The following is a 19,917-nucleotide window of genomic DNA, read 5'->3' on the forward strand; positions in this document are numbered from 1 at the left end:
CTTTATGCCTGGAGGATGGCTGGGGGTTTTGTACTTGTCTCAAAGAGTATCCTTCCCCAGTGGTTCAATGGTAAAGAACCCGCCTGCCAATTCAGAAGATGCGAGAGACTTGGGTTCGATCCCTGGGTTGGGAAGATCCCCTGGAGGTAGGAGGAAATGGCACCCCACTCCAATATTCTTGCCTAAAAGAGAAAGCCATGTACAGAGGAGCCTGGTAGGCTATCCATGCGATGGCAAAAGAGTGGGACACAACCAAGGGACTGAACAGAAGCAAGGAGTGTCATTTTAGAGATGTGCTTTTTTTACTTAGCAAGTTTGTTTTCCTAAAATTGTCTAAAGGCATAAAATGGAGGCATTTTTCTCAATGGGAGGTGAGGTAGAAGTAAGGTGGAGAATGACTGCTGATGACAGAAACCAAAGGAGGTTTGGACACCTGGGTGGGTTTCTCCTCCAGGGAGCATGCCAAACAGGATAAATTCCATCCCAGGTTTTTGGGGGCTTTTTGTCTTTTTTTTTGGCGGTGGGGGGGAGCTGTGCCACGAGGTATACAAGGCTATCTCGGTGGCTCAGCAGTAAAGAATCCGCCTGCAATGCAGGAGTTGTAGGAGATGTGGGTTCAATCCCTGGGTCAGGAAGGTCCCCTAGAGGAGGGCATGGCAACCCACTCCAGTATTTTTGCTTAGAGAATCCCATGGACAGAAGAGCCTGGTGGGCTACAGTCCATGGGGTCACAAAGAGTCAGATACAGCTGAAGCAACTGAGCATGCACGCATGCAGCATATGGTATCTTAGTTCCCCAGGCCAGGATAGAACCCAGGCCCCCTGCAGTGGAAGCTCACAGTCTTAACCACTGGACCCCCAAGGAAGTCCCCATCCCAGTTTTATTTACTCTGAATATCTGGCTCTATGTGGACAAAAGACAGGAGAGGCAACTGGTATTTTGCACTTGCTTGACACTCTACCTTGCGCACTGATAATCACCAGCAGCTGGGATCAGCCTTCCTCCCCAGGTTCAGGTCCCAGCCCTTTCTTTGGCGCTCTTTTTGTTTTGTCCTTGGGGCCCCCCTCCTTTCAATAAACAAGCTAAACAATGCATTGCAAGCTGTAGGGTTAAGAGCTTCAGCCATCTGCCCTCTGGTACCATGTGAAGGCTCCCTAAACAGACAGGCTACGTTTGATGTCTCAGATGCTGCCAGACTGCAGGGGGTGTAGTGGGAGGTGAATAAGACTGGCATGAGGATCTTGGAAATCAACATGCATTCAGAAAGCCCTACTTTGATGCCCATCAGCAGATGAATGGATAAGGAAGCTATGGTACATATACACAATGGAATATTACTCAGCCATTAAAAAGAATTCATTTGAATCAGTTCTAATGAGATGGGTGAAACTGGAGCCCATTATACAGAGTGAAGTAAGCCAGAAAGATAAAGACCAATACAGTATACTAACGCATATATATGGAATTTAAAAAGATGGTAACGATAACCCTATATGCAAAACAGAAAAAGAGACAGAGATGTACAGAACAGACTTTTAGACTCTGTGGGAGAAGGCGAGGGTGGGATGTTCTGAGAGAATAGCATTGAAACAAGTATACTATCAAGGGTGAAACAGATCACCAGCCCAGGCTGGATGCATGAGACAAGTGCTCAGGGCTGGTGCACTGGGAAGACCCAGAGGGATGGGATGGGGAGGGAGGCGGGAGGGGGGATCGGGATGGGGAACACATGTAAATCCATGGCTGATTCATGTCAATGTATGGCAAAAACCACTACAATATTGTAAAGTAAATAGCCTCCAACTAATAAAAATAAATTAAAAAAAAAAGAAAGCCTTACTGTTTGGCCAGGGTCACATGATTGACGGCCATTGTGCCAGTCAACAGCTTGACTGGTTCAGAAGATGATGCATTGGGGGCTTTTTCATGACTCTGTCCTTGGATCTCCTCTCCTCTTCGCCATCTCTCCTGCACCAAAATTTTGAAAGCATAGGCTAGAAGAATTAGGAAGCAAGAAAAGGTAGGCAAACTCTTGGTCATATATTGATTTTTTTTTTTTTAATTTTATCTTTTGGCCATTCCAGTGGCATGTGGGATCTTAGTCCCCAGACCAGGGATTGAACCCACTCCCCCTGCATTGGCAGTGCAAAGTCTTAACCACTGGACCACCAGGGAAATCCCTCATATACTGATGTTTGAAATGTGCAGGCAGCATTCTCTGTTACCTGGAGCTGTCCTGAGTGCCGTAGAGTCACAGAGATGTTGCTTCTTGCACACCAAGGATCTTACATGCCTTAGGGTAGGACAGAGTGCTTCATGGAATTCAGACCTCTGCACCCTGAAAGGGAAGGTGGGATAAGAATTGGGATGTAGGGAAGGTGTCAAGTGTGGGCTGAGGTTGGAAATGAGTGCAAGGCCAAAAGATGAAGACTTTCTTGGGTCTTCCCTGGCACTCCAGTTGTTAAGACTCCATGCTCCCAATGCCAGGGGTGTGGGTTCAATCCCTGGTCAGGGAACTAAATGTCCACATGCCACAGCCAAAAAAGAAAAATACACAAACAAAAAAGATGAAGATCTTCAGAAGACTGCAAACAGTGACAGCTGCTAAGTTTTTTTGCCCCTGTAAAGGAAGTGTATGTTGGTCTCAGTTGATTGATGAGGTTTCTGGGTAAGGACCACAACCACCAAACTGGTAATATTCCCAGATCTTGGTCTTCAAGCCCAGAGGGCCGTTGTTCCAACCCAGCTCCACGATCTCTGGCTGTGTGTCCTTGTGCAAGTGTCTGAACCTCTCTGAGCCTGTTCCCTCACCTGAAAAAAATGGCAAGAGTCGAATTTGCATTTGGAGAGTAGATGAGATAGAGTGCGTCGTGTTTGGCACACCAGGCATTTGTTCACTGAGCAAACCCTCCATCACACATCAGCTCCTTTGAATTTCTGAAGCTAAGGCATTTCTAAGGGACTACAGGACTACCGTCAGGCATATGTGGTAACTCCAACCACCAAAAAAGTGTTTCCAAGTTGCTCTCAGTGCAGACCTGGGAGAAAATAAATGGCTCATTTGTAACACGCTGTGGTATTTGCACCCTCAGCAGTTCCTGGAGTCCTTAAAAAGATTTGGTTTCTCCGAACAGGGAACATGTCTCCTCCCATCACGCGGACCTTATCTGCTGGTTTTTGCCGCCCCCCCACCTCCAACCTCACCCCGAGCGGGAACGCTGGGTCCCCAGGGCAGAGCAGAGCACGTGCTCAGTGGACAGACACCTGGTAAACAGTCATGAAACTGAGCAAACAGCCTCCAGTCCGCTGGCCCAGGCCGGCTTGTTCAGCGTTGGCACAGATCTTTCCCAACCCAGATTCTATTCTCTCACTCCCACTCCCTGTGGGGTCAGAAATCCGAAACTCACCCAGCACTTCCAGGATGTGTCTTTCTGTTTGTGTCCTGCCTCTAGAGCGAAGCCTCTGCCTCTCCCATTCGGAGCTTGTATTCGAAGCCGTGTCTGTTCTTTTCTCCCTTCACTCTATTCTAGAGACACCATGTCCATGCTGCCTGCGTGCAGGATTTAAGTTCACCTTATTCTTCCTGACTTCCTATTCTTCCTGGGGCTTCCCAGGAGTCTCCATGGTGAAGAATCCGCCCGCTAATGCAGGAGACACAGGTTTGATCCCTGAATTGGGAAGATCCCCTGGAGGAGGGCATGGCAACCCACTCCAGTATGCTTACCCAGAAAATTCCATAGATAGAGGAGCCTGGCGGGCTACAGTCCATGGGGTCACAAAGAGCTGGACAGGACTTCGTTACTGAGCACGCACACCTTCTTCCTGATAGAGTCTCGGAGGCTGGGGCAGTGTGGGCAGGTGAACTGGGAGACAGAAACCTAAGGATGGAGAGATTGGGGCAGGCCAGCTTCTGTCTCGTGGAAGCTAGATCTTCAGGCTCGAGCAGAGCCAGAGATTTGCACGAGCACATGGTCCCTCCCAGGACGTTAGACTGTGGAAGAAAGGCCTTCCCTACAAGGTGGAGGTTTGTTTGGAAACTGAGAACGTGGCCTGCGAGGAGTGTTCTTTTCTACATCCTGTGTGCAGGCTTCAGTTGGCCAAATTCTGTGCCTCGTGACCGCGTGGGTAGGTTTTGTTCTTCCCATTTCACAGATGAGGAGACTGAGGTCCCAGTGAGCTGAGCAACCTTTTGGGGTTTTTTTTGGGTTTTTTTTTTTTTTTTGGCCACACCATACAGCTTATGGAATCTTAGTTCCCCCACCAGGTATTGAATCCGGGCCCTCACCCGGGCCCTCGGCAGGGAGAGTGCTGGACCACTAGGGAATTATTGAACTGAGCAACTTGCCCAGTCATCGAGCTACTAGATGGCACATTTGGGCCCAGTTTCTGGCTGACGTTACTTTCTCAACTGCACGCTCGGTCTGTCTTAGGAGTAAACACTTGCCGATTTCTAAGAACAGTATTCCTCTCCCCTTGTTACAAGTCAGTGATGATTGTATGGTGTTCCACCAGCAGGTTATAGGGAATCATGAATTCATGAATGCAGGGAGGAAGAGCCAGGGTCTGTTTTGCAGAGAAAGCTGGGGTGGGGAGGGGTGCTGGAGGAGGCCAGCCAGGTCCGAGATAAAACCTTCTGTCCCAAGGCCATCTTCACAGGCCCTTGAATGGGGCCCTGTTAGCCATCTGCAAAGGCCAGGCCTCTGGCTTTATTGGTTGCCATAGCGACCCCTGGCCTTGACAATGGAGGCCCACTTAGCTTGAGCCCGTCATTGTGTCCCATTGAATCTGCGGAAAAGCTGACAGTTGGGGCTGCAGACAGGGAAAGGAATGTCCCCAGCCTCTGCCAGCGTTTCTGTCTCCGTTCCAAGAGCAGATAGAAGAATGAGAACAAGTGTTTGCGGGGAGGGGACCTCAGAAAAGTCCAGGGGTTCCACCTCCAACCAGTGACACATGCAAATGGTAGATGAGTCCGTCTTCATAGGATGGTTTTGGAGTGTTTAGTATGTAGTCAGTGATTGCAGCGCGCTCTGGGGCTGTGGACAGCAGGGACCAAGTCCCGGGTCTCGGCTCACCCTCAGCTAGGCCATGAGTTAGGTGCAGTTGTTCTTGTCCCTGTTTTACAGACGAGGAAGCTGAAACCCAGAGAGGTTCCTCAAGGTGCTCAAGGTCACAGAGCAGGCAAAAGAGGCTGGTTTCACATCAAGCGTCCTGCACCCCAGCTCCCCAAAGGGCCACCTTGGTCTTCATTTTTTTCTCTTCTTTTTCATCTTTGGAATGCTTAACTTTCAAAGCCATTTCCAAGGACTTGGGGGCAGTGCAGACCTGGGTCGAATGCAGGGTCCACCGTCTACCCCTTAGGAAGGTGGTTTGTGACCCTGCCTCGGGAGCGTCGCCAATGCCCAGATCACACTCGTGGGTATCCCCGAGGGAGGGAGTGTCATAGATGGAGAGCTCCCCTGATTCTCGCCGGCAGCAAGGGTCAGAATCACTGGCTTTTGAGCCCCAAGACCGTGGGGAGTCATTCACCTCTGAGCCTGTCACCTGAGGCGGACACAAAGTGTCACACAGAAGGTATGGTGCTCACAATAGGTGAGCCATAAGCGGCAGGCAATACTGTGATTGTTGTTGTTCAGTCGCTGCGTCGAACTCTTTGCAACCCCATGGACTGCAGCATACCTGTCTTTCCTGTCCTTCACTATCTCCCAGAGTTTGCTCAAACTCATGTCCATTGAGTCAATGATGCCATCCAACCATCTCATCCTCTGCCCGCCTCCCCCACCACCTTCTTCTCCTGCCCTCATTCTTTCCCAGCACCTGTGTCTTTTTATTCTCTATGACTTTTTATTCATAGAAAAAAATCAGAAGTTTTTTTTTTTTGCCCTTTCACCTGAATTCCTCTCGCCCTATTGATTTAAACATTGCTTCTGCCCAGCCCACCCTCCAAATGCACCAGGAAGATAAGAGGCAGCAGAGAGAACTAATTAGCATTTTAATTAAAGGAACCAGGATAGGAAGAAGTAGGTGGAAACCCAAGGATTCCAGTATCTGGTGAGACCAGGGTTTCAACTTGTTTTGACTGAAACGCGCACTGAGAAACAGGTACTTTGTAGGGGCTCCACGTGTCTGAAACAAAGGTCACCCCCCACCTACCTCGTGCACTGATGGTTCCTATTCTCTTTAGTTTATTGATTGACTGAAATTTCTCTTTTGGTTCTCATCATGGCAAGGAGAAAAGTTCCGGTCTGATGCTAGCCTGCTTTTAACACCTGTCTGAGAGCTGCTCGTCTCCATCCTAGCAAGAAGATGGGGCCCTCTGCAGAAGATGGGGCCCGGCAGAGGCCGGAAACCTTGGGCAGTGAACCGCATCCAGCTTTTAATTTGACAACCTGCCTTGATTTTATTACATTCTTTCCCCAATCACTTTTATTTGCAGCAAATGAAACTTTGAGAGAAGGATGCTGGGGAGTGATTAGTAGGGGCCGTTTGTGATTAGTTGTTCAGTTCTGTTCGACTCTTTTCGATTGCAGCTTGCCAGGCTTCCCGGTCCTTCACTGTCTCCGAGTTTGCTCAGACTCATGTCTATTGAGTCAGTGATGCCATCCAACCATCTAATCCTCTGTCACCTCCTTTTCCTGCCTTTTATCTTTCCCAGCATCAGCGTCTTTTCCAATGAGTCGGCTCTTGGCATCAGATGGCCAAAGTATTGGAGCTTCAGCATCAGTCCTTCCAATGAGTATTCAGGGTTGATTTCCTTTAGGATTGAATGTTTGATCTCCTTGCAGCCCATGGGACTCTCAAGAGTCTTCTCTACCACCAGCTGTAGGAAAGTAATTTCAAATAGGAAAGTTTAAAAAGCAAGTTGATCTCAAGAAGTACATTAAGTGGGGACTTCCCTGGCAGCCCAGAGGTTAAGACTCTGTGTTTCCACTTCACAGGGCATGGGTTCAATCCCTGGTCAGGGAGCTGAAATGCCACATACCACGTGGTGGGGCCAAAAAGACAAGGATTTCAGGGACCAGGGGTGCCTGGCAAGCAGCCTGTTTTCCATTCAGAGTTGGAATTTCTCCCCCGCATTGGTCCCAAGCCTCAGGGTGGGCTGGTGCTCAGAAAGCTCCCCCTCCAGCCTGGGATCCCTCAGGCCACCCCATCCCTTTTCCAGATGTGCAGCAGATTGCAGAGAAGGTGGCGGGGGGACCCAGGTGGAGGGGAGGCTGGTACCACTTCTGGGGGCCGGGAGCAGTGCTGCAAGGAATTCTCCATAAACTGCGCCCCAGATGCTTCTCAAGGTCAGAAGGGGCCTTAGAAACAACATGTCCAACACCTACATTTTACACACAAGGAAACCGAGGCCGGAAGTGCGGTGTGTCTTCAATTCCAGAGCCAAACAAGGGCTGTGGTGGACAGGCAGTGACTCGATGACTTAAGAGTTGGGGGAGGGGAGTACTATTATTAAACTGCTGTTTTAACACGAATTTCAGACCTGCTCACTAATTTTACTTTTTTGTTATTATTATTTGTTTTTGGCTGAGCAGGGTCTTCATTGCTTTGCACCGGCTTTTTCTCTAGTCGCGGAATGAGGGGACTACTCTCTAGTTGCCGTGTGGAGGCTTCTCATTTCAGCGACTTCTCTTGTTGCGGAGCATGAGTTCAGTAGTTGTGGCTCAAGGGCTTAGTTGCTCCTCAGTTGCTCTGTAGGATCTTCCCAGACCGGGGATCGAACTCGTGTCCCCGGCATCAGCAGGCAGGTTCTTAACTACTGGACCACCAGGACGTCCCTGGATTTACCTATTCTCAAAGTTTCAGACATAAACAGAATCTTACAATAGGTGACCTTTTATGTCTGGATTCCTGCACTTACAATGTCTTTAAGGTTCATCCATGTTGTTTCAGTGCTTCTTTCTTCCCTTTTTATGGTGAATAATAGTCCATGGCATCGACAAACCACATGGTGTTCATCTGCTCATCCATCAGTGCACGCCGGGCTGTTTCCACCTTTTGGTGATTGTGAATGGTTCTACTGTGAACACGCGTGTTCATGTTTTCCCTCAAGTTGCTATCTTTGTTCTTTTGGGTATATACTTAGAAGTGGAATTGCTGGACCATATGGTAATTCTGTGTTTAACATTTTGAGGGACCCGTAATTCTCAAACCACCAGCTCTAAGGCTGGGGGTTTAGGAGCTGGTCCCTGGCTTCTTCCTCGCCATCAACTCCCACCCCACTTGATGTTCTCCACTCAGCTCATCCCAGCAAGTCCCCCTCCCCAACTCATCAATGACCCCAGCATCTCATTAACATACTGAGTACCTATTCCCTCCTTACCCTCTGGGACTTGGCTGAAGAGGTTCCTTCTGGATAAGACAAGAGCAATTGGCACCTTCCTTCCTTTAAAGGGTCTCTAGTGGGTTCCATCTGGTAATTAGCAGATTTTCTTTTTTTTTTTTTAATATTTGTTTACTTGGCTGTGCTGGGTCTGTTGCAGCATGCGGAATCTTTAATCTCTGCTGAAGCATATGGGATGTTACAATTGCCGCTTTCGGGGCTAGTTCCCTGACCAGGGATAGAACCCGGGCCCCCTGCATTGTGAGCATGGAGTCTTAGCCACTGGACCACTGAGGAAGTCCTGGGACCTAATTCTGTGTATCTTCCCTTTCACTGCTCTGAGATATCACGCCTGAGTCCACGTGCAGTCCGCGTCCTTTCATGCCTTTGAGCATTAGTTCAGCTGCCCAGGTGGCCTTAGTGGTAAAGAACCCACCTGCCAATACAGGAGACATAAGTGATGAGGGTTCGATCCCTGGGTCAGGAAGATCCCCTGGAGGAGGGCATGGCAACCCACTCCAGTATTCTTGCCTGGAGAATCCCAAGGACAGGGGAACTTGGCACGTTATGGTCCATAGAGTCGCAAAGAGCTGGACATGACTGAAGCAACTTAGCATTCATTTCTTCATTCATGACCTCCCCTTTCTTTCTATGGCTTCTGAAACCTTGCAGCTTTTCAAGGGGCAGCACTCCCCCACACACACCTAGAATTAATTTCTCTGTTCCCCTGGCAGCTTGTTTATACCAGCAAAGGTACAGATTCCATTCTGTCTTATGCAGAATTAGCTGTTGACAGTAAACTGGGCATTTCTTCATCTACATATCCTGCCAGGTTATTTTAAGGATTTATTGACATGATGAGTAAAGCAGTTACTACATTAAATTCTCCTGTTTTCTCCCCCTCATTCCTCTGACACTAAATTATGAGCTTTAGAAAGAGAGCAGCATTTTATTCATCTTCGTTTTCTCCTGTGTCTAGATAATGCAGTGCCTTTCGTGAAACGGGTACCTGATTAATTTTGTTGATTGGATTAGTGGGCCAGAGAAACTGAATGAATGACATCAACTCTTCTGATTGTTGGAAATATATTGTGCTGAGAACTAACGTCTGATAGAGATCAGGTTTCGTTATAAGGTCAGTTTCAACTGCGGGCCACTGAAATGTCAGCGAGATATATTTCCCAATGTGACATTTTGTAATTGAAAGTGTACGGGTGTGACTTTCACTTTTGCGGAGCACTCAAATGTGAACATTTGAGTTCTCCGAGATTCTCGAATTTTCAAACACACACCTAATGGCAGTTGAATGGTGTGGAGTCCTTAGTGCTCTCATTTGAGATGAACAGTCTTCAAAGAGAGACAGCAATCGCTCTTTCTGCCTCGTGTGTGTTGTGCTTAGTCGCTGAGTTGTGTCTGACTCCCTGCAACCCCGTGGACTGCAGCCTGCCGGGCTCCATGGGATTTCCCAGGCAAGAATACTGGAATGGGTTGCCATTTCCTTCTCCAGGGAATCTTCTCAACTCAGGGATTGAACCTGAGTCTCTTGCATCTCCTGCGTTGGCAGGCAGGCCTTTACCACTAGCATTACCTAGTTACCAGGCTGCTAAATTAACAGGCTTGCATTGAGTTGGTTGTTCTGGAATAGATAAAAAAATTCATTGAGTTATCACAGAAAGAGTCTGGTTTCTCAGTTAATTTATGGTCACACTTTCCAAGACCATGCTTTCCTCAATAATATTTTCTCAGGTGAAAAGCAGCAAGATTTCCTCTCTTAACAGGATCATTTGTATTCATCAAGCCCCTTGCTTCTATAGTTAGGTGTTTTGTTAGTCACTGAATTAATCCATGTTGTCATGAGCAAGGGTTTGGGGTTAGGCAGTCCCAAGCAATCCTGTGATCAAGGCCAAATATCATGACCTCTCTGAACTTCTATCTCCTCATATCAGAAATGGGGAGATACCCTACTCCCTGGATGGTTGAGCAGATTGAGGGAGATCAAATACCCTTCAAAACAGTCACTTCTTGGAGGAGGAAATGGCAACCCACTCTGGTATCCTTGCCTGGAGAATCCCATGGACAGAGGAGCCTGGCAGGCTACAGTCCATGGGAGTCGCAAAGAGTTGGATGTGACTGAGCATGCACACACATTAATTAAATGCATCAATATGTTTTTAGAGAGGGATATGATCAATTAGTTTGAGAAGCACTGCCCTGGGGTTCCTCTGGTCTCACTTATTTCTTTCCCACACCTGGAGTTGCTAATATTTCCCACCCTATCTCTTTTGACTTTTTTTTTTTTTTGGTGGCAAAGGGAAATAATAACATTTCAGCAAAAGATGGAAAATTTCAAAATCATTCCTATTCTAAGCCTCCAGATAATAGTGGTTTCCATTGTGTGTCTGTGTGTTCCTTTCTAATCTTTGTCCACATGCAAGATATATTTTTTCATAAAAGCCTTCTGTTACAACATTTTAAAAAAAACAGTCCCTTCCATCCTGGAGGATTCTGGTGGCTCAGACGGCAAAGAATCCATCTGCCGTGCAGGAGACCCAGGTTCAATCCCTGGGTCGGGAAGATCCCTTGGAGAAGGAAATGGCAACCCTCTCCAGTACTCTTGCCTGGAAAATCCCACGGACAGAGGAGCCTGGTGGACTACAGTCCACGGGGTCACAAAGAGTCAGACACAATTAATCACGTACATGCCATACCATAGCAGAAACCAACACAACATTGTAAAACAGCTATACTCCAATAAAAAATAAGTGAATGAATGAATAATACCTATTCAGTGAGAATCAGAAAAAATTATAAATGAAGGCATCCCATATTCATGTGATTGCCGTTTTTGTGAATTCTTTAAAAAAAAAAAAAAAAGCAAAACCTGAAAGTCCCACACCCTGGAACCCTCTTGGTCCAGAACACACCCAGGATGGTTGGTCGTGCTGGAGAAGCCCACCCCTCAAAATGGGCCCCAGGTGCTGCCCTGGATCTCAGGGTTCCCAGCGACCCAGCCATCAACATTCTGTGTGTGAACAGGGCGGGGGGCCTCCTGGCCTCCCCCACTGAGCGGTCACCAGGACGTCTGCTCTGGAGTTTGCTCCATCTGAGTTTTTCCATCATGTAGCACGCAGGCTGCTTTACTTATCCAGGGGGACAAGGCCCTCTCACCAGCTTGCCCACAGAGGGTCCTCCAGCCAACTCTGTCCTCTCTCTGTTTTTCCATCTGGAAAGTGGGTGTAATAATCCTACCTAGATACAAGGTCAAGAAAAACACAGTGTGGGGTACTTCCCTGGTAGTCCAGCGGCTAAGACTCCAGCTTCCAATGCAGGGGGCTCAGGTTCCATCCCTAGTCAGGGAACTAGATCCCACATGTCACAGCTATGATTCACATGCTGCAACTAAAGATCCTGCATGCTGTAACTAAGACTCAGCGCAGCCAAATAAAGTAAGAAAATATTTATTTAAAAAAAAACCCACAAGGTGAACAGACTTTGATTTAAAGTGTATATACTCTGGGAAACCCCCCCTCCCCCGCCTCCACCAGTGGTTCAGTAGTTAGAACTCTGGACTTTCACTGCCGTCGCCTGAGTTCAATCCCTGGTTAGGGAACTAAGATTGTGCAAACCACGCAAAAAATTTTTTAAAAATAAATAAAGTGTAGGACTTCCCTGATGGTCCAGTGGTTAAGAATCTGCCTGCCAGTGCAGGGGATACAGGTTCAATCCCTGGTCTGGGAAGGTCCCACATGCCGGGGAGCGACTGGGCCCAAGCACCACAACTCCTCAAGCCTGTGCTCCTGAACAAGGGAAGCCGCTCCAATGAGAAGCCTGCATACCCCAACTGGAGACTAGCCCTGATGGCCGCCACTAGAGAAAGCCCTTTAGTTGAGAAGCAGGGAAGACCCAGCAAAGCTAAAAAAATAAATTATGATTTTTTTAAATCATAAAAAATAGAGTGTGCCTTCTGCATGAAAGCAAAGGATCTGATATTAGCAGAACCTCTCCACCATGTGGGGGAATGGTGGGGAGTGGGATACTTGGTCAGCAAGGGCGTGGCCTCTGTTGGTCTGACTCTGAGTTTCTGGTTTCTTTCAGGGCTGGAGCGTGTGACAGGGGTCTCTGTTCCCAGCGGAGGGGACCATGGCCTCCATGTTGCTCAGCCAGCGGCTGGTCTGCAGCTTCCAGCACAACTACCGCCTGTTGGTGCCGGGTAAGCCCTGGGGGATCTTGGCAAGAACTGGTCCTAATGGAAGATGCAATCCAGACTAGGGACTTAGGGGTCCGGAAGAGGTCTTGGGGACAAAGGGAGCTGCTGTCCCACCCACCCCCATAAAATGTCCTCTTGGCCGCTCCTCCCATCTCCAGCGTGTGCTCCTGTGGCCAGGAGGACAGCTCAGCAATGGGCAGGGAGCTGATCTGCCCTGGAGCCGCTCTGCTCGCCCCCGAAGCCAGCAGGGCCCAAGCCATCCCCACAGGGACCGCTGGGGGAAACACAGAGCTAGGTTTGCTGCCCAGAAACAAGGAAACTACAAAAGCCCTTGTAACTCGCCTAAAAGCTTCAAAGGCACTAGAGAGTGGGCCCTATCCAAGGAATGGCCACCCTGCCCCTCCCTCTCCCTTACCTCTGCTCACCCCGCACCCAGATGGCCAGCAGCTCATGCTGTCACCCCACCCCAGTTCAGTTCAGTCACTCAGTTGTGTCCGACTCTGCGACCCCATGGACTGCAGCACACCAGGCTCCCCTGTCCATCAACAACTCCCAGAGCTTGCTCAAACTCATGTCCATCAAGTCAGTGGTGCTGTCCAACCATCTCATCCTCTGTCATCCCCTTCTCCTCCTGCCTTCAATCTTTCCCAGGATCAGGGTCTTTTCCAATGAGTCAGTTCTTTGCATCTGGTGGCCAAAGTATTGGCATTTCATTATCAGTCCTTCCAATGAGTATTCAGGACTGATCACCATCAGGATGGACTGGTTGGATCTCCTTGCAGTCCAAGGGATTCTCAAGAGTCTTCTCCAACACCACATTTCAAAAGCATCAATTCTTCAGTGCTCAGCTTTCTTTATAGTCCAACTCTCACATCCATACCTGACTACTGGAAAAACCATAGCATTGACTAGATGGACCTTTGTCGGTAAAGTAATGTCTCTGCTTTTATATGCGGTCCCTCTCAGATGCTTCCATTTCTCTCTGCCTCTCTGAATTCAGGCAGCATAGTCTAGTGAGCACCCTGCCTGTATGATCTCAAGAGACCTCCCTCCATAGGTCCCACAAGGAAGGGAAGGGTGAAGCCCAGTTTACAGATGAGAAAACTGAGGCTCAGAGAAGCCAAGTCACACAGCCCCTTGAATGCAAGTCAGATGTGGAAAATAGAGCCCACAGGCCCAAACCCAAGGGGTGGATTTGGAGACACAAGGCTCAGCGAGAAGCAAGGCTTTAATGATGATGTTGCCAGATCAGGCATCTGGGGGGCAAGCACACCCAGAGTCATTACAGTGGGGTTTTTGTCCTCTCTGCACGCAAGTCCCTCCCCCAGTCCCTCATGGTTGCATACTATGGGGTTAACAATCTTCCTGAGAAAGTCACCTGGATTTATCACTCCCCCTTCATCTGGATCTTCCCACGCAAGTATCCTAATGGCTATTACATCAGCAGGCTGTCCCTCTAGGCTAGTTGTCCTTGAAAATGGACCAAGTTTTTCTTACATCAGTCCAGCTCCAAACACTGGATTATTATCCACCCCCTCGATGTTCCTCCTGGGCTTCTCTGGTGGCTTGGTGGTAAAGAACCTGCCTGCCAACACAGGAGACGTGGGTTTGATCCCTGGGCGGGAAAGATGCCCTGGAAAAGGAACTGACGACCCACTCCAGTATTCCTGCCTGGTAAATCCCATGGAGCCTGGCAGGCTGCAGTCCTGCCAGGGGGTTGCAGAGAGTTGGACACGACTTAGCAACTGAGCATGCATGCAGCTTGCCTCCCAGCAGCTCTGGGAGAAGGAAGCTTGCGGTAGCCTGCTTCGGATGCCTGCCCCTCCAGGTTGTCCCCAGTTCTCAGATCACGATGTCTCCTTCTTATCATGTGTCCCATCTGCCTTCTGAAGACAAATTGTCGGCGCAGTCCTTGGTCTCCTTGTTGAATGTTGCAGGCGTTTGTATCTTGAGTAGGATAAAAAGCAGGAGTGTTCTCTCCTCTCCCACAGGTTTTATTTTTAAATAAACATTTATCTTGGAATATTTTAGATGTGCAGAGAAATTGCAAAGACAGAGCAAAGAGATCCCACATGCTTTTCACCCAGTTTTCCCCAGTCTTATCATCTTACATCACCAGGATTGTCATTGCTGAGGAACTGACCTTAGTACATTGATCTGAACCAAACTCCAGACTTGCCTGTGAATTTCACCAACTTTTTCTCAGGGCCTCTTTCTGCTCCAGGGTCCAATCCAGTTTCATTATCTCCTCTGGTCTATGAGTTTCTCAGTTTTTCCTTTTTTTTTTAACCTTGATAGCCTTGAGAAGTTACTAGTAGGTTTTGAGGGTTTTTTTTTAAATTAGAAGATAAGCATATTAATGCTTACCCTAATTATGTAACAAATAAACCCCAATGATGCAGGTCTGTTGTGTTCCAAGTAGAAGGGAGAGTCATTAGCACAGAAGATTCATCAGATCTTAGCTGCGGCTCATGGGCTACCTAGCACAGGCTTAGTTGCTCCACGGCCTGTGGAATCTTAGTTCCCCTGACCAGGGACTGAACCTGCATCCCGCACATTGGAAGGCAGATTCTTAACCACCGGACCAGCAGGGAAGTCCCAGATGTTCAGTTTAGTTTTTAACAAAAGCAGAGCAGATAACTCCCGTTGAACTTGATCTTGACTTTGGCTAGGCTCACATACAGAACCCTTGCTGTTTGGGAAAGTGACATTCATTTATTACCCTCAGCAGAAGATCTAGAGGACATAAAAACATCGGATGGCAGTTTGGAGTTAAAAACTGACTCTGTGGATTGGCACAGTCACGGAGGATGGCGAGCATCATTATCAGACCCAGAGAATTGGGTTGAATTTACCCACCCTGCCTGGTCTTGCCCGTCAGGGCACACCCCTGCCCTCTGGGTGTTCTATTTTATTCATGAATGAAAACGTTGGATCTTTCAATGTTGATTAAAACTTCCTCCTCCTTTTGGCAGTAATTTGCCTCTGGGGAAGTGAGTTGTTTTGCTGAGAATGTTTCATTTCAAAACCCACACTAGATGAGATGGACTATACATCCATGATGCTCACAGCATCTGGGAAAGGGGAGGTCCAGTGGACAGACTGCCAGCTTCACCACTTTCCATCTGTGTGACTTTGGGCAAATTAATTGACCTTTCTGAGCTTCTTGTCTCCTTTAACATAAGACTCATAATAACATTTGCCTCCTATGGGGTTGTGAGGATTACGTGAGGTAATCCATGGAAATAACTCGGAATAATGTCCAGTGTGTTCACCGTAAGTGCTCAATAAACAGACATCTGCTCACACAGCTTGATAGAAGGAACCCTGGAAAAGGCTTTCTGATCATTCAAATCCTGTTCTTTTTTCCTGTGGTTTATGGCATTACATGTCATCATTAAGTGTTGTGTTGGCGCTTGGTCATTTTCCTCTACAAAAAGTCAAAATTGAGATATAGTAAGAAAAGCACCAGTTTTCTGGACTCAAATTCGGGCCTTGCAAACTCACTAGCTATGTGACCTCAGGAAACTTGCTTAACCTCTCTGATCTCATCTGTGAAATGAGGACAGTATCTTCTCACAAGAAGGTTGTGGATTAATTAAAACAATAGGTGAGGGGCTTCCCTGGTGTTCCAGCAGTTAAGACATCAACTTCCAGTGACAGGGGTGCAGGTTTGATCCTTGGTCAGGGAGCTGAGATCCCACAGGCCTAGGGGCCAGAAACACCAAGACATAAAATGGAAGCAATATTGTAGCAAACTCAATAAACTGTAAAAGTGGTCCACATCAAAAAAAAAAAAAAGGTCTTAAAAAAAAGAATAAAATAATAGGTGAGCGTTTGCCTGAATATATGTGAGCTTCCCCATCTTCCTTTTTCCAATAGCACATTTGCAAAAAACAACTCAGCAGACTCTGATTTTCAGGATTTCTGCCCAGCATTTTTGGCCCGCTCCCATCCATACCCAGAAAGACTTGGAACACGGTAAGAACCAGTGCATTTCCTGACCCAGATGCATCTGCCTCGCCCCTGGCCTTGGCATCCCCGTCTCCTGCCCCATCAATCCCCGCTGTGTCTCCCAGGTCCTACCCTAACTCCGCCTCCCAGTCCTGTTTACTCATGGTCCCGGCATCCCCCCCAGGACCTCACACACTCCGTCAGGATCCTTTCAGCTGCAGGTCCCACTGCCAACTGCCTCCACCCCTGGTATTCCCACTTCCCAAACCCTAAGAAATCTGATTGCTACAATGCCATGTCAAGACATTTTCTGGAGAAAGGAAGAGAGGACTTGCGTGTCCTCATGAGAGGATGACTTACTTCTTATAGATTTTTCACTTTCCCCCCTTTTCTGGAAACAAAGGAAGAACAGCAGGTTAAGAGCCCTATTTATCCAAATAGACCTGTTGAATGGAGGTCTAGTTGGAATCAGTCTTGACTAGTAATGCTGAGTTCAGGCCAAGAAAGCAAGAAACAGTTGAGTGTGTGTGTGTTGTGTTTTTTCTTTAAGTCATCTATATGGTCCATGATTTTTAACTCTCTGCTGTTGGAATAAGATCTTTAGGAATTCCTTTTTCATTGTAAGATCAAACAAAAGGTAATAAAAGCTGGTATCTTCATGCCTGAAAATCAGGGTGGTATTGGATTTTAACTGGATTTTATGTTCAAAGGACTCCACTTTATTCCATATTAATTCAGAAACCTTCTTTGATATTCCAAGCAATTATGAAAAATTAAGAATGAATTTATGTTTTCTAATATTATGGCTTTTTATAGTTGGGCAGGTTTTGTGTGTGTGACAGAGAGACACTAGCATGTTTTAGTATTAGTGGCCTCTCCTGTGTAATGCAATAAATAACAACTACCCCTCAGGGCTGTGGAAGGATGAAATAAGATCATGTACATGGGGGTTTTTTTTTTCCTTTTAGAAAAAAATTAATTTATTTTAATTGGTGGCTAATTACTTTACAATATTATGGTGGTTTTTGCCATACATCAACATGAATCAGCCGCGGTGCACATGTGTCTGACCACCATTCTGACCACCCCCCACCTCCCTCCCCACCCCCTCCCTCTGGGTTGTCCCAGAGCACCAGCTGTGAGTTCCCTGCTTCATGCATTGAACTTGCACTGGTCATCTAGTTTACATCAGGTAATATGCATGTTTCAATGCTATCCTGTCACATCATCCCACTCTCGCCTTCTCCCACGTAGTCCGAAAGTCTGTTCTTTACATCTCTGTCTCTTTTGCTGTCTCACATGTAGGGTCATTGTTACCGTCTTTCTAAATTCCATATATATGCGTTATTTTATACTGTATTGGTATTTTTCTTTCTGGCTTATTTCACTCTGTATAATCGGCTCCAGTTTCACCCACCTCATTAAAACTGACTCAAATACAGTTCTTTTCTATAGCCGAGTAATATTCCATGGTGTATATGTACCACAACTTCTTTATCCATTCATCTGCCGATGGACATCTAGGTTGCTTCCATGTCCTGGCAATTATAAACAGTGCTGCGATGAACATTGGGGTACATGTGTCTCTTTCAATTCTGGTTTCCTCGGTGTGTATGCCCAGCAGTGGGATTGCTGGGTCATGTGGCAGTTCTATTACCAGTTTTTTAAGGAATCTCCACACTGTTCTCCATAGCAGCTGTACTAGTTTGCATTCCCACCAACAGTGCCAGAGGGTTCCCTTTCCTCCACACCCTCTCCAGTATTTATTGTTTGTAGACCTTTTGATGGCAGCCATTCTGATGGGTGAAGAACACATACATGATTTATATGAAACATCTTATTGTTTAGTCACTAAGTCATGTCCGACTCTTTCTGTCCTATGGACTGTAGCTTCCTCTGTCCATGGGATTCTCCAGGCAAGAATCCAGGGATTCCTGGCAGGGATTTCCCGCCAGGGCAGGGAAAGCATCAAAGTCCTAACCACTGGACTGCCAGGGAATTCCCATCTCCTGGATGATTTTTAATTGACACAACTTGGGGCACAACTCGAGGCGATGCCACTGACCTCTAATGGCAGTAAGCCAAGGATGCAACTAAACATCCTATAGCACCCAGGGCAACCTCCCACAGCAAAGAACCGTCCAGCTCACAATGTCAGTAGTTCCAGGGCTGAGAAATTTGAGTCTATATATATATACATATGGAGCAGACACGGGTTTGATCCGTGGGTTGGGAAGATCCCCTGGAAAAGGAAATGGCAACCCACTGCAGTATTCTTGCCTGGAAAATTCCACGGACAGAGGAGCCTGGCAGGCTACATAGTCCATGGGGTCGCAAAAGAGTCAGACATGACTGAGCATGCACACACAATACATATGGATATAGATTAATATTTTTTTACAAAATTTGGATTATTTTTATTATGGATACATAATATTCCCAATATTCTGCTGCCCATGAAAATGGTAGGACATGGCACATTCTGTTTAGTGACCCTCCTTTGTTGGACATTTAGGTTGTTTCCTCTCTGTTGCTGTTAGAAACAATGCTATGATGAATATTTTTAATCTACATCTTTTTGCACTGGTCCAGTTATTTTCTGGATGAATCCTGAAAACTGAGGTTGCTTAGTCAAAAATAATAGGAAGTCAGCATCACCTTAGCCTCACAACAGTGTGATGTGAGCATGCCTGCTTGCCTACACCATCACTGGCACCAGGCTTTCCCATTTCTTGAAATCCTCAGGGTGCTTGTGGTACCCATGTCTGACCACATGCAGAGTTCTGGGATCATCAGGCTGGCATGGGTCTCAGGCCCTGGCACTGCCTCTGCTGGGGACTCCCAGTGTTGTAAGGGCAGGATTCTCGTATCTGCTATGCTTAGGGGTTTCTCACCGCCTCTGTTTACTGCAGGGTCCAGACACATCAGTCAGGCTGCAGCCAAAGTCGACATTGAATTTGACTATGACGGACCTTTGATGAAGACGGAAGTCCCAGGGCCTAGATCTCGGGTGAGTTGAGCACACTTGAGTGGTATGTTTCAGAAAAGAACAAAAAGGGTCCATGGGGCAAGAACACAGCCCCACTGAGGGCCCTGTATCCTTAGCTACTTTCAGAGAGTTCACCATTAGAGGTCCAGAACTTTAAACCGGGCCATCCTTCCATAAGAAGTCAAAGAAGTCTTCCTAGAGGATATGTATCAGTTATAAATTGCTACAATAGTGCTGCATAACAAACAGTCCTAAAAGCCTTAACAGTATACAAGCTGCTCACGCAACCATGGTTAACTGGCAGTTGGGTAGGCAGCTGTGTCGGGCTCATCTATGTGCCTGAGGGGTGACTGGCCACCAGTTGATCTAGGTTAGGCTTGTCTTGGGTCAATGTGGTAATGTGGCTCAGCTTCATGGGTCTCTCATATTCCAGCCAGCCAGCCTGG

At 47.3% G+C, this 19,917-nt stretch overlaps 1 protein-coding gene across 3 annotated transcripts in view; it reads left to right on the forward strand.

The window, feature by feature from the left end:
- The window catches only part of ABAT (4-aminobutyrate aminotransferase), an 86,089-nt gene that overhangs the window by 32,684 nt on the left and 33,488 nt on the right, over positions 1–19,917 (forward strand). For 2 of the 3 annotated variants that reach the window (XM_070460666.1, XM_020892304.2), the window contains exons 2-3: positions 12,417–12,531; positions 19,395–19,492. In XM_070460666.1, coding sequence (XP_070316767.1) covers positions 12,462–12,531; positions 19,395–19,492 — 168 coding nt within the window. In that variant the 5' untranslated portion in view covers positions 12,417–12,461. Of the gene's footprint in view, positions 1–9,300; positions 9,457–12,416; positions 12,532–19,394; positions 19,493–19,917 lie in introns of all 3 variants that reach the window. The other variant, XM_070460667.1, reaches the window with a different exon arrangement.

The sequence above is a fragment of the Odocoileus virginianus genome, chromosome 33, assembly GCF_023699985.2.
Source record: "Odocoileus virginianus isolate 20LAN1187 ecotype Illinois chromosome 33, Ovbor_1.2, whole genome shotgun sequence".
Lineage (NCBI taxonomy): Eukaryota > Metazoa > Chordata > Mammalia > Artiodactyla > Cervidae > Odocoileus > Odocoileus virginianus.